At 34.2% G+C, this 18833-nt stretch overlaps 1 protein-coding gene across 2 annotated transcripts in view; it reads left to right on the top strand.

Moving 5' to 3' along the window:
• PPFIA2 (PTPRF interacting protein alpha 2) overlaps positions 1-18833 on the top strand; it is a 465700-nt gene that overhangs the window by 368782 nt on the left and 78085 nt on the right. For both annotated transcript variants that reach the window (XM_055341560.1, XM_055341561.1), the window contains exons 13-15: positions 3059-3150; positions 8361-8496; positions 10333-10553. In XM_055341560.1, the coding sequence (XP_055197535.1) occupies positions 3059-3150; positions 8361-8496; positions 10333-10553 (449 nt within the window). The remainder of the gene's footprint in view (positions 1-3058; positions 3151-8360; positions 8497-10332; positions 10554-18833) is intronic.

Raw genomic sequence — 18833 nt, 5'->3', positions numbered from 1 at the left:
AAGATCTGGCAATAGTGTAGCATAGGCAAAGTATTGGAAAAGATGAGAGAATGAAGATTAAAAAGAAGAACAATTGTATATTTAGCCCCACTGAATGATACATATTATGTTATTAATTTAAAACTATTTGGTCCCACAGTCAGAGTATATACCATCTCCTGAAAGATAGATCTGCTATCGTAATACAAGATGGTGCCTGGAAGATAACATCTAATTCTTTCTGAGGTTGTTAAAATCTACACAGGGGAGATGCCATTTCATCAGGCATGTATGCTCTTGAAGGCATATAAAATCAAATAGAGAGGGTTGGGCAGAGGACGGAACCCATGCAATAGCACAGAGAAAAAACAAAGATGATTGATTTGCTGAATCACCGGAAGTTTGCTGTGACTTGTATGTGGTTAAAGAACTAGGTTGTGGCCAGATTGTGGATTTTGGATTTGGTTCTGTTATGCAATGTTATGTTATCCAAAGCTCTGTGTGCTCCTGGCAGGATCCCCAGAACCCACTCCCCCACCACCTACCCAAGCCTTGTAGCTTCAACAATCTGCCGAAGCAACCAGCAGAACTAAACATTCCAAGCTTTGCACCCTTGTTCATGCTAGTAACTAGAGGAAACAAATCCCAGGTCGTATCTCATTTCTGAATATCATCCCATACAGCTGAACATTGTTCCTCATCTAACTATATCGCCTAGAACTTCTCAAATTTCCACTCCATAATCTATAACTGACTGTACATCATTAGCAAAAACTCCTGTCTGTTCAACCCCTTCTTACTGTTTCTCTGCATCATGTTGATCTCCAAAATTTGAAACTCCTAGGACTGGTTTCGAATTTCTTCTCCATGTTCAGTCCCTGAGTTCAGTCTCATCTGATCTCACGGATTTAAATGCCATCTATATACTGAACATTTCCAAATTTAGATCACCTACTGGGTCCTCTCTGCTGAGAGAGCTCATGTAAGCCAACGTAGTATCTTTTTTTGGACACTTTGGCACCTCAGACATCGCAAGTCGGTCCCTCCACCCCGAACACCCAGCAGCTGCCTTCTCAGTAAATCACAACTCCTTCTCTTACTCAGGTTAACCTTGGAGTTACCCCTTTCATTAGTCGTGACCCCTTTCATTATCTCATACCCCACATTCAGTTCAATAGCAACTTCTGTTAGTTATGTCTTCAAGATATAACTGAAATCCAGCCATCCTCTTTCTGACACCATTAGTGTCCAAGCCACAATCGTCTTGCCCATGTTTTTGGAAGAACGGTAATAATTTTATTTCTTCCCTTCCTCCCAATCTTATTCAACAGTCAATTTCACTGCTCTTAAAGTGATCATATCATCTCTCTGCTCAAAAATCCTTCAGTCATTTCCAATCTCAATCAGAGTAAAAACTAAAGATTTTTAAATGGTTGACAAGGCCTTTCCAGACTACCCTTTCCCAGCCCTGCAAACACACTTTTCTAAATCTATTCCCTATCTGTCTTTCTCTTTACCTGTCCAATTCAGCCAGAGTGACTTCCTTGCCCACTCCTTCAACAAATATACTCCTCCCAATAAGGTGCATTTGCCCTGTTATGCCTTTTCCTAAGACGTTCTCATTTATTTTTAACTCCCTCCCTTTCTTTAGATCTTTGCTCAAATAACACTTTATTGGAGAGCCCTTCCATGAATGACTCTCTTATCTTCTTTTTCCTACCAACATCCTATAGATACTATTTGTTTATTGTCTTTTTTACTAGATTATAAATTATATGAGGACAGGGAATTTTTATTTTGCTATTTTAACATAGTGCTTAGCACAACAGAGGTGCTTTATGAATAATTTGTGGAAATAGCTAACAAATGAATTAATAAATGGAATAAGAAACCATTGAATATCTTAGGCAAATGATTTATTTGATCATATGTATTTTTTTTTTAATGACACAACTAGGGGTGCCTGGGTGGCACAGTCAGTTAAGCAACCAACTCTTGGTTTCAGCTCAAGTCATGATCTCAGGGTCCTGAGATCGGGCCCCACATTGGGCTCCACAATCAGCACAGAGTCTACTTAAGATTCTCTCTCTCTCTCTCTTTCTCTTTCTCTCTCTCTCCCTCTGCCCCTTCTGCTTATGTTCTCTCTCTCTCTCTAAAATAAATACATTTTTTTAAAAAATTAAAATGACACAACTACAGAAGAGTGTATAGAGAAGAGAATGAAGTCAGCACCACCTCTGTGGAAGCTGGTGAAATAATGCAGAGAAAAAAAGTAAAAAATATGTAAAGTAAAATGATGATAGTAAGAAGAAAAGATGAGAGAAATATTGGTAAAGCCACATTAACAAAAAAGTACAGTGAGAAATGAAATATGAGTCAAGTAAAATGTCAAGCATTGGCTGCTGAGATGGGAAAAATAAAGAGCAATAGAAAGTCCAGAAGGATACATTTAAATTTTTATAACATTATAAAAGTTATAATCATGAAGACAGAATTAAATGCTTACATAAGCATTTAATTAAGGACTATAAGACCACTCAAAAAATTTACAGACTGAAACTGTAATACCAATCTGAGAAAATTTTCAGATGTACAAATAATACTACTAATGTCAAGCTGATAATTTTAATTTGTATCAGGTAATGATTTTTTTCCTCATCTTTTTAATCCATTTTTCTTTCTCCTTTATCCATGTGCACTACTCTTCTTATAAAATAATCAAAGACTTTCACTTACTACATAAATAAGCCTTTTCTGGCTCTCATTATGACTGCATTTTGAAGTGATGTATACATAGCTAGTCATGATCTTAGTGTTCCTGTATGTTTGCAAAAATTTAGGATTAATGAAGGTCAGATATTATAGATAATTTATTACTGATTTCTGATATTCACATTTTCATTATAAGGAAAAATTTAGGCATATTTTACTGTCATGTCTAATAATCTTTAATAAAAATATATCCATCAGTTTTACATTTTTAAAAAGCCATTAAGCTTGTTAGCTTGGTTTATCATAATTGAATGTTGGTATTATTGGCATTTACATATCTTCTGAGTAAAATATCTTTGGTTTTTAGGAAAGATTAGCAGAAGAAATTGAAAAGCTGAGATCCGAACTTGACCAATTGAAAATGAGAACTGGCTCTTTAATTGAACCCACAATATCAAGGTAACATTAAACTAAAATGCTATCTATAGCTCATCAAAAATAAATATGAATTCCTTATGATTTCCTATTGCCTCAAATAAAATAAATAAGTACCTCTTATTGCTCAGCAGGTCTTGCCCTATGTTTACTCCCTTACTGATTTACTGCTTCTATATTCAGAAATAATTCTCTAATTTAGTAATCTGTTCTTCAAATACATAATAATAATTTAAATTATTACCTTTTGTATTATTCATTTAGTTATATAGCTACAAATACATAAAAAAATCTAAATTGGTGAAATGAAACTGTATATAAGGCAATTACATCTTATTCCAGGAAGAGGCAACACCTCTTTTCTCTACACACAGAAATGTTTTCAGTGCTTAATGTTACTAAAGACATATCGTTGACTATGGTCCCTGAGCACCTGCCTCTTTTGTTAAGTTAGTTGCAAATACAGAGTGAAGGAGAAATTATACATGTTTTAAAAACAAATAAATTTAGCCATACTCATCTTCTTTGACTCAATTCCTCATGTTGAAAGAAAGAAGCAGTGACATAATTATTTACTCTCTAGATAGATCAATCTTGGTGATTTACATATAAATTTTTTTGGTGCTTAGGGCCTTTTATTTAAAGTGAATAAGGAATCCTACAAGGATTTACTCATTTGATCATTTATTTATTAGACAACACAATCACATCAGCTATTTGAAACTTTTGACCACTGAAGACTTCTAGAAGTCCATTTTTCTTGCTCTCATGTTTATCCTAAGGATGTTAGCTCCACAGAGGCTGGAATTTTGGGGGTTTTTTGGTTACTATAATCTCAGTACCTAAAACAAATAAACAAACAAGCATTAGTATATTATACTCTCAATAGATATCATTGAATGAATGAATACTAATAAAGCATTTTTCAGATACTCAGGAAAGATCAAAATTAAAAAAATTCTAAAGGTGCTTATATTCTCTTTAATGTAAGTATTAATAAAAGTAATGATTTAAGTATTAATAAAAATAAAGGTGCTTATATTCTCTTTAATGTAAAGTATTAATAAAAATAAGGTTCAGTATTTTGAGTATTTCTACCTTCAATTTAATATAAGAAACACAGTTCTGCAGGCATAAAAACACCCAAATAACTTTTCAAAATGTAAGTCTTTAATTTAGAAAATCATGTTTATTTTTCTAAATGCTCTGTTATGATTTATGTATCTGAACTAAAACTATAAATTTAATGATACATATTCACATGGTGACAGAGATGATGATGATGAATGGTGTTGATGAAGAGAAGAGCTGATAAAATATCAACAGAGTAAATACATAGAATGAGCATCAACAAGTCAACAAATTTAGTGTTTTTTAATGGAACCAAATGGCCATTTTGTTGGATTTTTGAGCTTTGCTCTTAGAAATACAGGGTTGTATAATAAAAGGGTGAGTGAGGGAGGGGAAGAGCCAAACAAAAAACAAGACTGTTAAATATAGAGAACAAACTGGTGGTTACCAAAGGAAAGGAGGGTTAGTAGGAGGGTAAAACAGGTGAAGGAGATTAAGAGTAAACTGTATCATGATGAGTACTGAGTAATGTATAAAATTGTTGAATCATTATATTGTACACCTGAAATTAGTATAACACCGTACATTAATTATACTGGAATTAAATATATACATATGTATCCTTGGGGAAAAAAGAAAAAACAAGAGTTGTAGAAGTATTGTCTCAAGGTTCATCACTGCAATGAGTCATCATGGACAGCCTAATAATGTGACTTTTGTCCACAATGAAGGATCATCGTGGAAGCTTGGAAATAACATACAGAACAAATTTCTTTGATACAACACCTGTAGTAGAAACAAAACTAGACCAAGAATAAGAAGACCAACATTCCTAGATCTGAGACAAAAAATTACTAGCTGTTTGATTTTGGAAAGCCCGTTTTCCTTAATAAGTTCAAATTTTATATGTATTTTATATGAATTGTCTATAAAATAATATTTTATGACTATCTCACAAGCTTGCTTTGCAAGGTGAGCAAAGGGATTTATAAACAGTAAATCACAAATATACAATATTATAGGAACTATTGATAGATAAACGGACAGGATGGAATCTATAGTATGTTATAGGATAACAGTATTTATTGAACAGCAATTACTTATCAAACATTCATGCTTCTGAGTACACAATTTAAAAGGTCATAATAAGGGGATGCCTGGGTGGCTCAGCAGTTTAGGGCCTGCCTTCAAGTCCCGCCATCAAGTCCCGCATCGGACTCCCTGCATGGAGCCTGCTTCTCCCTCTGCCTGTGTCTCTGCCTCTCTCTCTGTGTCTCAAATAAATAAATAAATAAATAAATAAATAAATAAATAAATAAATAAATAAATAAAATCTTTTTAAAGAGACATAATAAAGGAGACAGAAGATGCATGAGAATGTCGTTGATCTTACAGGCAGAGACGGTAGGAAGAGAGGAGCTAAAGTTAGTGAATATCAGTAACATATTCTCTACTAGTACCTCATCTGAGAATAATAAATTGAGTTCCAGAACGGCTGGAGAAAGTCTGATTTGGCTCAACTCTGAAGAAAGGTAGGATCTGGGTCATTGGAAAGGACAATGGAAGATATTTCAGGAAGCAGAGAGATGGATAAAAGATGTTCTTTAAGAAAATTCAGACTTGATTTGTCTATGGAAGTTCTTTGGTGCAGTTATATGCAAGAGTAACAGAAGATTCAGGTGAGGAAACTGCACAGGTTCTTGTCTAAAAGAACCAGTGACTATATTATAACTTTGACCTCCAAGTGACTAAATATTGTACACAGAAAATTATTTAAAAGTTGAAATATATGGAAATATTGCCTCTGATTTCTGTTAGTTAAGTGGCTCACAGAGCTGAATAAAAGGAGACAGGTGAGAAGTAATGGCTTTAGATGAAGTATAAGCAATGAGCTCCTCTACAGTTGATGTTGGTTCAGGTCTTTGTTCTTTCAAGATCAATTAAGCACTTTCTACTTGCAAGAAACTGTGCAATGGGGATATAGTGGTAACAGTGATGATGAATACATGTTTCAAATGGGAAATACAGGGATACTGTGAGGACTATTACAATAAAGGGAATACCAGGGGCTACAGTAGTATAAGACAACGGGAATTTTAATCTGAGACATTAAAAATGTTAAACACATAAATTCGTGAACACTATTTGCAGCAGAAAGGACAGTATGTTCAAAGGCTCGGGATCAGAGGAAAGTGTGAGTTGTTTGAGAAATTGAAAAGAAGTCAATATGGCTAGATGGAGAGAGACAGGAGGCAGTAACTAGAAGTGAAACTAGAAAGTAGGAGAGTTCTAGATTGTGGAGGGCCTGGTAAAGGCCATTGAAGAGTTTTAAGTGCTGTGTCAATAGGAGCAGATTTGCATTTTGGTTCATGTTTTTATAAATGGCCTGGAATTGAGAGAGAAAACAAGAAAACGATACTCCTAGGATGATGAGTTATAATTTTAGAATCTCCACTCTGATGACCATAAAGACACTACCGAAGCAGTGACAGGCAAAAGGTACCCAGAATATTCTGAAGTAGATAGTTTAGACTGTATTATAATTAATTTCATTGATTCATTATCTTACCAGTATTTATCAAGTGTTTATCTATGCTAGGGATACCCCCTTAAGCATACAGTGGTGACTAAAAGTCTGGCCTTTGTCTTCATAAAACATAGGTTCTGTTATAGAGGCCTATTTATGAGTATGACCTGGTTCGTTAGTTTTTATATATGACTAATCCATAATAAAACCAGTTTGCTTGATTAAATTTCAAGTTCACCTCTATAAAAAAAACAATATCTGTCCTCTGCTTAGTGGATGATTTCTTAGTTCATTTGCTTTAAAGTTCTATTTGACAAAACAAGGATTTCCATCAGTTAAGTCAATGTCTTCTACTGTTGCAGAAACTAGACTTTACCTACCCTTTTCTCTTATTTTTTTTGGGGGGGGGTTAATAAATTTATTTTTTATTGGTGTTCAATTTGTCAACATACAGAATAACACCCAGTGCTCAGCCCATCAAGTGCCTACCTCAGTGCCCACCACCCAGTCACCCCCAACCCCGCCCACCTCCCCTTCCACCACCCCTAGTTCGTTTCTCAGAGTTAAGAATCTTTCATATTCTGTCTCCCTTTCTGATATTTCCCACTTATTTTTTCTCCCTTCTACCTACCCTTTTCTAATCGTGCCAATCATTTGGAATTGTTTGTTTTTTTTTCCTTTACTTTTTCCACAGAGAACTAATAGAAAGAGCGTAGATCATCAGGAGCCCCAGTTCCAGAGAAAATACAGCATTAAGCATATTTTCTACTGACAATTGATCATTTTATAGGACAGCAAGCTGTCACTGTTATCATCATTATTATAGCAATAAACTGAATTTGTTGTAAATCTATATAGAAATAATTTGTCTAGGGAAACCTTTATTACACTTTGATTACAGTATACTTTATTATCATGGTTATTGAAAATCAGTGTGGTAGTATTTTTCAGTTGGAATTTTCCAACTACTTCATCTCTAAGCAGATTTCAGACTCAAATGTGCTTATCAAAAGATTTTTCTTTATCTTTTTGAAACAGTGTCTTATCAAAAGCTGAAAAATGTACTAGTGCTATATTCTATTTTATTTAAAAATAAGTTTATTAACCTTGAGTCAATCTGATTTTAAGTATTTTATTAATTTCCATAGAACTCTGAAAGATAGAGAATTGTAGAACCCCTAAAGTATACACATTTTACTGTTAGATTAGTAGGGAATATTTACAACAGGTACAACAATAAACAACATATATTGATCTGTACACTAAGTAGTTGAACTAAAGAGTATTGCCAGAATTGAAGCCAATGGATCTTAGTTGTCAGTCTTAACACATCTCATTTTACTACCACAGTTGAAAATGATAATTAATGAATAAGCAGGTTTTTTTTTTCTTATTCTAAACAGAAAATCCACTTAACTTTCAAGAATGGACCTGGGACCAGAATTTCTGACACAGGCCTCAGAAGAGATCTCAAAGAGTCATGACAATTCCTTGAATTTGTTTTCTTTTTTCTTGAGAGTTTATGCTTTATTCTTTACTGACAGTTAAGCAAATGATAGTGATTTTCTGGGAAATTTAAGTTTTGAGATTAGTTACATTGCATATTGCCTTTTTTTTTTTTTTTTCCTTTTTCTAGAACTCATCTAGACACCTCAGCTGAGTTGCGGTATTCCGTAGGTTCCCTTGTGGACAGCCAGTCTGATTACAGGACAACTAAAGTAATAAGAAGACCCAGGAGAGGCCGTATGGGTGTACGAAGAGATGAGGCAAAGGTGATTTTTTTTTTTATTTCAAGTCTTTGATGATTCTAAGTAAATATACTGCTCCATCTTGGATTGAATTTTAATACTGAGAGAATTCAAAACGCTAGAAATTTTAGTTTAAAGTGTGACACATGACATATTTTTATAACTTATGTAAAACCGCTGCTAGGTGCCAGAAGTTGAACTAAGCCTTCCCAGGTGTGTCCACATAACCTTATGAATTTGGCACTATTTTTATACTAGCTTCAGACATAGAAAAAAATGAAGCTCAGAAATTTTAAGTGTTCAACATTATACAGCCAGCAAAGTGATAGAGTCAAAACTAGAACCTCTATTTATGTGGTTTCAAATTCCACGTGTTTTTTTTTTTTTTAATCCCTTATGCTGTATTGCCAAACAAATGGACTTTTGCTTGGCTTGACTTACACAGTGGTTTTCATATTGTCAATTAAAATGGATTAAATATTTTAATTATAATTACTATTTTAATAAAACTTTGAAGAAACTGTACATAAACTATTGAAAGTGTTATAGAGAACTCTTCATGATAAACTCAGGTGCGAGTCTTCATTCAATCAGTTTGTAAGCTATGTATATCGTCAATTTATAGTTGAATTTTACAGAGAAGTAATTTAGTTCCTTTGTGACTTAAGTATTGTTTGTACTCCCCACCACCTTTATCTGTTGAATACTATATAACCTACTTTTCCTTATTTGTACACAGGTTCTTGATACACTATGTTTTTTAATTGGTACCTGTGTCATCCCTCATAGCGGGCATTCAATATTTCTTAAATGAATGAATAAGAAGTGAACAAATGAAGAATAAATGAAGTCCATCTTAGTTCTTTTCTCATTTTTAGATGATAAATAAATTAGTGCTGCTTGGTACCAAAACAATTTGTAACAAATGCTAATTGAGGTCCTCAAATATTAAATAGGTACTCTGGGAAATATCATGTGGTTCCCCACCAAAAATCATTTTACATCACCACAAAAATAAAAACCAATTTTTTAAAATGCAAAAAACTCTAGGTCCTCTCTCACATCCCTTCCTCCCCTATCCTCAGATCCCAGCTTTGAAAGACACTGTCAGATAGGTTACTGAGGATTTGTATCGGGGCACCTGACTGGCTCAGTCAGTAGAACATGCAACTCTTGATCTCTGGGTCATAACTTTTAGCCCCACATGGGATGTAGAGATTACTTACAAAAAAAAAGATTTCCATTCACATGAGGGATATATTATATCAAATAAAAAACCATAGTCATATAAATTAATGTGCCTTGGGCTTAAAAAAAATCAGTGAACCATTTAAGTGATCAGAGCAGTGGAGAAAAATTAAATCACTTTTCAATATTATTTTAATTATACTTTGTAAGAATCTATGTAAATGAATGTTGGGAAGAGAATTATTATATGACTTGTGTGATAATATTTGTAGTCTCAGCCTATAATAAGAACATATAAGTAACACTAATTAGTAAAAGAGATGGAAATGCCTCAATACAAGTGAATACAGATTGTTATATTTGGAAAGAAGGAAAAATGTTTCAGACATAGATGCTTTAAATGTTGAGTTGGGGTTGAACTAGAAATCATACTTAAGGTTATCATCATTATTCCTGTGAAAATTCTTGATATTCATGCTAACAATTTCTGCCAATTACTTCAGATGCCAATGAAACATTTTATCAAAATAATACATTAAAATGGTAATAATCAACTTTTTTCCTAGGTTAACCATAAAGGCATGTGTGCCTTTTGTTGATATTTTTCAGAATAGTGCTTTGATAATGAGCAGTATGATACATAGGATAATTACTCTTATATTTACCACACAGGTGAAATCTCTTGGGGATCATGAGTGGAATAGAACTCAGCAAATTGGAGTGCTAAGCAGCCACCCTTTTGAAAGTGACACAGAAATGTCCGATATTGATGATGATGACAGAGAAACTATTTTTAGTTCAATGGATCTTCTCTCCCCAAGTGGTCATTCTGATGCCCAGACTCTAGCCATGATGCTTCAGGAACAATTAGATGCCATCAACAAAGAAATCCGGTGAGTCAATGATCACTGACGGTTTTAAGGGGTTAGAAGACCTTGATACTAAAAATGTCATAATTAGACCAGAGGCACTGGCATCATCTGAGAACTTATTGGAACTGCAGAATCGCATACTCACACTGTACCCACTGAATCAAAATGCGTTTTCACAATATTCCCAGGTTATCTGTACATGTCCTGTATAAAATTAGGACAGTTTTTATAAGGAACATACATGAAACATATGCCAACTAATGATATTAGAGCAATGTAAAAGAATAAAGGTAAAATATTCTCTGATGAATTTGAAGGCACTTTTTACATTAAAATTTATTATTTAAATGATATTTATGGTAATAAGGTACCTTCCTAAGGTACATTTAACACTGTCATAAAGGTACTAAATAACATGTGATTAATGTGCGGGTAGCTCTTTAAAAGTATTTAGACATCAGAGTGAAATTAACTAGGACTGAATTATTTCATATTAGATGCGAAAAAATACACTTATCACCACATTGGATACTGGATAACAGATGGTTTCCAAAGAGTAGATTATTACATTATCAAGTTGAAGTTGTACAAGTAAACAATTCAAACATTGAGAAACGTTGATAATTTCAAATTTTAACTTAATATATACTTTCTTAAATCCTAATGACATTAGTAGTCTTTTTTTTTTTTTTTTAATCATTAACTTTACTAATCCCAGTGAAGAACCTAACTGTGTCTGGTGGATTTACAGCCTTCCAAGTATTGGGAAACTAATCCTAACTAGTTTTTCTCAAAGGATGAATAGTTTTTCACTATTTTGAGCCATGGTTTGTTTTTCTGACTCTAGCTAAATCTGTTGGCGTCCTAATATGATTCACATCTATACAGTTCTCTACTATCATTAGCCTATTGCAAATTATAATAGGTTCTCATGTAGATGACAGTACTTTCTTCCTGGTTTCCTCATGGTGTCTGGATTCCCATCTAATGCTGAGTAACACTGCAGCAAGAGAAGACTTTTTACAAATGTGCTTATGTAAAGTTACCTTTTTACAGACCCTTCAGTTGCTCTTAAGACAAAGAACAAAATATTCCATATTGTCTACAATGCCCCACCTTCCTCAGCATTCCCACCTACCTGATTCCATGTTCCATTATACATGACTTCCAATTCTTTAAATGTTCCTTGCTCTCTCCTTTGTGGTTACTGTCCCTTTTTTTCTGGAACATTCTCCTCATTCCACACCATCATGCCTTAACTTTCACCCTTTACTCCTACCATGAACATAACCACCATCACATGTTTTGTCCTTCAGTTCATTTTACTGTCTGTCAGTCCCTTACCTTCATTAGATTTTAAATTATGTAAAAACAAGAATTGTATCTTGTTTTTCTCACTGTTTTATATCCACATCTTGGCACTTTTCTTGATAAATAATAAGTGTTTCCTGACTATTTGATTAGTATAAATAGAAAAAATAATACAGAACATAAATTCAAACTGAATCACACTTTTTGATGCTATGGAGCTGATTTAACACACTGGATAGTTTTGAAATCAAGTATGTATCTCTGTGATTTTGTTTTCACTGAAAATATATACACACACCTTCAGTAACAATGTATGTCCCTCCAGGAACTCAACTTTCTTAGATTAGGATAGTAAAGCCCAGTTATAATCTTGGCCTTGACTAATTAAGTTCATACCCTTTTATATGTTTCCTTGCTGACCCTAATAATGTATTTAATATAGTTGCTAATTTGTAAGAAATTAAGAAGTACATACAATTCAAGTATATAGAGATATTCAAAAGAAATAGGCACCTTGGACAGCAGGGGAAGATGGTCGAGTAGGAGGACCATAAACTTACCTCATCCCATGGATACAACTAGGTAAGACTCTTACCAGTGTAAATAATCCAGAAAATGATCTGAAGACTGGAAGAAAAAATTCCACAAATAAAGGTAGAATATATCTGTAAAAATTAGTTGTGGGACTCACAAAATAAAAGGATGTAAAATATGACACCATATACCTAAAATGTGGTGTGAAGTGAATTAAGAATGGGTTCAAACTTAAGTAACTATCAACTTAATATAGACTTCTAATGGTAACCACAAATCAAAAATCAGTAATGGATATGCAAAGAATAAAGAGAGAGGAATCCAAGTGTATCACTGAAGAAAGTGAAGGAATGGAGGAATATTTATCTTGCAACTGGATGTCAAGGGAAACCAGCGTAGCAATACTTACATCAGAAAAATTGACTTGACTTTAAGACAAAGACTATTAACAAGAGACAAAGACACTATATAATAAATAAAGGAGAAAATCCTACAAGAAGATATAACAATTATAAATATGCACCCAAGACAGGAGCACCCATATATATAAAACAGTTAATAATAAATATTAAGAAACTAAACTATAGTAATATGATAATAGAGGGGACTTGAACTTAACTCAATGGATGGATCATCCAAACAGAAAATCAGAAGGAAACAGTAGCTTTGAATGACACATTGGGCCAGCTGGATTTAACAGATATATTCAGAACATTCCATCCTAAAACAACAGAATACACATTTTTTTTTTGGTGCATATGGAACATTCTCCAGATGAGATCACATATTAAACCACAAAACAAATCAACAAATTCAAAAAGATCAAAGCCATACGATGCATCTTTTTTGACCACAATACTATGAAAGTAGAAATCAGCCAAAAGAAAAACCTGGAAAGAGCACAAATACATGGCAGTTAAATAACATGCTACTAAATTAAAAATTAGTGGAGAAATTAAAGAAGAAATAAAAAATTACACAGAAACAAATCAAAATGAAAACACAATGGTCCAAAATCTTTGGGATGCAGCAAAAGCAATTCTAAGAGGAAAGTTTATACTAATGCAGTCCTACCTCAAGAAGCAAGAGAAAATCTCAAAAATCTAACTTTACACCTAAAGGATCTAGGAAAAGAACAAACAAAATTCAAAACCAGTAGAAGGAATTAAATGAAATAATAAAAATTAGAGCATAAATAAGTGATATAGAATATAAAAACAAACAAACAAAAACCAATAGAACAGATCAATGAAACCAAGAGTTGTTTTTTTTCAAAGATCAACAAAATTGATAAACCTCTAGCCAGACTCATAAAAAAAGGCCCAAATAAACAAAATCACAAATGAAAGAGAAGAAATAACATTCAACACCATAGAAATACAAACAATTGTAAGAGAATATTATATGTATGAAAAATTGTATGTCAACAAATTAGAAAACCTTGAAGAAATGGATAAATTCCTAGAAACATATAACCTACCAAAACTGAAGCAGGAAGAAATAGAAAAATTTGAACAGACCAATTATCAGCGATGCAATTGAATCAGTAATTAAAAACTCCCAAAAAACAAAAGTCCAGGACCAGATGGGTGAATTCTACCAAACATTTAAAGAAAATGTAATACCTATTCTTTACAAACTATTCAAAAAAATACATAAGAAAGGAAAATTTCCAAATCCATTCATTTGTTTTTATTTGTTTAGGATTTTATTTTATTCATGAGAGACACAGACAGAGACACAGGCAGAGGGAGAAGCAAGCTCCCAGCAGGGAGTCTGATGCAGGACTGGATCCCTGGACTCTGGGAACATGACCTGAGCCAAAGGCAGATGCTCAACCACTGAACTTCCCAGGCACCCCCAAATCCATTCTGAGGCGTACCACCCTGATACCATAACCAGATACAGATATCACAACAGAGAGAGAGAACTGTAGGCCAATATCTCTAATGAATACAGATGCAAACATCCTCAACAAAATACTAGCAAACCAAATCCAACGATAAATTAAAAAAATCATACCATGGAATCAAGTGGGATTTATTCCTAGAATGCTAAAGTGGTTCTATATTTACATCAATCAATATAATATATCACATCAATTTAAAAAAAAGGATAAAAATCATACGGTCATTTCAATGGATGAAGAAAAAGCATTTGGCAAGGTATAATATCCATTCATGATAAATGCCCTCAACAAAGTAGATTTAGAGGAAACATACTTCTAAAACCTTTACGTGAAAAATCCACAACAAACATCGTACTCAGTCATGAAAAACTGAGAGCTTCTCTCTTAAGATCAGGAAAAAAACAAGGATGTCCACCCTCACGACTTTTATTCAACATAGCACTGGAAGTGCTAGCCATAGCAATTAGACAACAAAAAGAAAGGAAAAACAACCAAATTGGCAAGGAAGAACTAAAACTTTCATTAATTGCAGATGACATGATACCATACATAGAAAACGCTAAGACTCCACCAATAAATAAATAAATAAATAAATAAATAAATAAAAACTACTAGAACTGATAAATGAATTAAGGTGACAAAATACAAAATCAATGTACAGAAATCTGTTGAATTCCTATACACTAATAATGAAGCAGCAGAAAGAGACACTGAGAAAAAAATCCCATTTGCAACTGCACAAAAAATAATAAAATAGGTAGGCATAAACTTAAGGAGGTAAAAGACCTCTACTCTGAAAACTATCAAATGTTGATGGAAGAAATTAAAGACAATGCAAGAAATACAAAGACATTCCATGTTCATGGATTAGAAGAACAAATATTGTTAAAATGTCTATACTACTCAAAGCAATCTATAGATTTAATGCAATCCCTGTCAAAATACCAACGATATTTTTCACAAAACCAGAAAAAACAATCTTAAAATTTGTATGGAACCCTGATAGACCCCGAATAGCCAAAGCAGTCTTGAAAAAAGAAAATCAAAACTGGAAGTATCACAGTTATATTACAAGGCTTTAGTAATCGAAACAGTATGATTCTGGCATAAAAATAGGCACATTGATCAATGGAACAGAATAGAAAACACAGAACTAAACTCACAAGTGTATGGTCAGTTAATCTTCAACAGAGGAGGAAAGAATATCCAATGGGAAAGTCTCTTCAACGAATGGAGTTGGGAAAACTGGACAGCTACCTGCAAAAGAATGAAACGGGACCACTTTTTTACACCATACATAAAAATAAATTCAAAATAGATTAAAGATCTAAATGTGAGACCTGAAAACCTAAAACTCCTACTAGAGAGCATAGGCAGTGCTTTCTGACATCAAACATAGCAACATTTTTCTAGATAGGTCTCCTGAGGCAAGGGAAACAAAAGCAAAAATGAACTACTGGGACTACATCAAAAGAAAAAATTTCTGCACAGTGAAGGAAACAATCAACAGAGCTAAAAAACAGCCTACAGAATGGGAGAAGATATTTGCAAATGACATATCCAATAAAGAGTTAGTATCCAAAATACGTTAAAAATGTATATAACTCAACACCCCAAAAATAAGTAATTCAATTTAAAAAAATGGGCAGAAGACCTGAACAGATATTTTTCCAAAGAAGACATACAGATGGGCAGTAGGCACATGAAAAGATGCCCAACTTCACTAATCTGGGAAATGCAAATCAAAAGCACAATGAGGTACCACTTCATACCTGTCAGAATGATTAAAAACAAAAACACAAGGAATAGCAAGTTTTGGTGAGGATGTGGAGTAAAAGGAAGCCTTGTGAATTGGTGGGGATGCAAACTGGTGATGCCCCTGTGGAAAACATTATGGAGGTTCCTCAAAAAGCTAAAAATAGAACTACCCTAAGATCCATTATCACAACGCTATTTACCCCAAATTACCAAAATACTAATGCAAAGGTATACATGCACCCCTCTGTTTATTTCAGCATTATGTATAGTGACCAGACTATGGAAAGACCCCAAGGGTCCATCAATAGATGAATGGATAAAGAAGTGATGTATACATACAATGGAGAATTATTCGGCCATAAAAAGAAAGAAATCTTGGGGCACTTGGGTGGCTCAGTCGGTTAAGCATCTCACTCTTGATTTTGGCTCAGGTCATAATCTCAGTGTGGAGAGACTGAGCCCTGCCTCAGGCTCTGCATGGAGCCTGCTTAACATTCTCTTGCTGGGGTGGGAGTGGGGGGCTGAGGGCCTGGGGGAATGGGGGTGGGATGGGGTAACTGGGCATTAAGGAGGGCACATGAAATAATGAGCTCTGAGTGTTGTATGCAACTGATGAATCACTAAATTCTGCCTCTGGAACTAATAATACACTATATGTTAATTAAATTGAATTTAAATTAATTTTTTTTAAAGAAAGAAATATGTTGCAGGTGTACAACATAAAAATATTTTCCCTCTCCTTCTGACCCTCACCCTCCCTCATTTGTATGTGCACCTGGTGTGCACGGTCTTTCTCTCTCTCTCAAAAAAAAAAAAAATGAACGAAATCTTGCCATTTGCAACAACATGGATGAAGCTAGAGTGTATAATGCTAAGTGAAATAAGTCAATCAGAGAAGGACAAATACCATATGATTTCAGTCATATGTGGAATTTATGAAACAAAAACAAACGGGCAAAGGGAAACTAAGCAAAACAAAGGAGCAGAGGGGAAAATGGGAGGCAAACCAAGAAACAGAGGATTAACTGTAGAGAACAAACTGATGATTATCAGAGGGGAAGTAGGTGGAGTGATGAGTGAACTAGGTGATGGGTTAGAAGAGCACGCTCCTCATGATGCGCACTGAGTACTGTGTAGAACTGGTGAATCACTATGTTGTACATCTGAAACTAATAGAACACTATATGTTAACTATACTGGAATTAAAGTTTAAAAACTTAATATAGAAAAAGAAATAAGCATCTTCGTAAAAATCGTGACAGTATTTTCATGAAAACTACTAACACTAACTAGAATTTATTTCTGGTTAAGATTTTTCTTCTTTCACGAACTATTTTAACCATTAAAAAAAAAATTCCTCCTAGCTGGTTTCCTAATTTACTAATTCTCCCTCAAAGAAAGGGATCAAGGGGATCCCTGGGTGGCACAGCGAATTAGCGCCTGCCTTTGGCCCAGGGCGCGATCCTGGAGACCCGGGATCGAATCCCACGTCAGGCTCCTGGTGCATGGAGCCTGCTTCTCCCTCTGCCTATGTCTCTGCCTCTCTCTCTCTCTCTCTCTCTCTCTCTCTCTCTCTCTCTCAGTGTGACTGTCATAAATAAATAAAAATTTAAAAAAAAAGAAAGGGATCAAATTACTTCATCTGCCACTGCCCTGCTTGTTAACCTGTGCGTCTATAGATAGCTACTATTTTGGGTGCCTTACTTTTGTGGTCTTATTTATTATTTCATCCTTTTGTAGGATTTATATGGGACTCTCTTCCCAACACATTAGGATATTTCAAAGGAAATCTAATTTCTTTCTTTCTTTCTTTCTTTCTTTCTTTCTTTCTTTCTTTCTTTCTCTTTCTTTCTTTCTTTCTTTCTTCCTTCCTTCCTTCCTTCCTTCCTTCTTCTTTCTTCTTTCTTTCTTTCTTTCTTTCTTTCTTTCTTTCTTTCTTTCTTTCTCTACATCAGAACTCTAAAGATCAATGGATTGTCATTTATTTTTCTAAATAAACTGAACATATAGGTAGCATTGGATTTCCTGTTTAATTAAACTTCAGTCTACTTCTTACTCAGCTTATTTCTCTAGATTTGACTCTCCTTTATGATTAATACAATGCCTAGAGTTCATAACTACAATTTATTTATAGAAAAAACATTTCTTCTGAAAGTCATTTCCCACCAATCATCTTAAAATACAAAGTTTATTTTTTTTTTTATTTTAAGAGGAGGTGGTTTTTCCATTGGAATGTGTTTAAAGCATTTAATGTGCTATGTTACCTGATTAAGCCTTCCCTTGGGATTCTGATCTTTGGGTGAACTTAAAGTGCATCCATGAAAATAAACTTCAAAGTAAGAGAATTCATATTCTTTTTAAAAATATTTTATTTATTTGAGAGAGAGAGGGAGAGCAAGAGAGAGAGAGCAGGAGTGGGGGTGGGGGGGCAGAGGAAGAGGGAGTAGCAGACTCCCCACTGAGCAAGGAGCCCAGTGCAAGGCTCCATCCCAGGACCCCAGGATCATGACCTGAGCCAAAGGCAGACACTTAACCCACTGAACCACCCAGGGACCCTACAGTTCACATTCTCTGTGAAACTGAAACTTATAATTTAGAATAAATGTGCCTCAGTTTTTTTGACTCAGGTTTTCAAGCAGTTTAAGGTTCATGCAAAGTTGAGAGTTTATGCAAAGTAGAGAGATTTCCCATCTATGCCCTGGCCTCACACATGCAAAGCATCTCTTACTGTTAACACCTGTAACCACAGTAGTTTATTAAAAGTGGTGCACCTTTACTGACACATAATA

This window comes from Nyctereutes procyonoides, unplaced genomic scaffold, assembly GCF_905146905.1.
Source record: "Nyctereutes procyonoides isolate TBG_1078 unplaced genomic scaffold, NYPRO_anot_genome, whole genome shotgun sequence".
Classification (NCBI taxonomy): Eukaryota; Metazoa; Chordata; class Mammalia; order Carnivora; family Canidae; genus Nyctereutes; species Nyctereutes procyonoides.
Note: the sequence above shows the minus strand (reverse complement) of the source record. Positions and strands in the feature narration are given on the sequence as shown.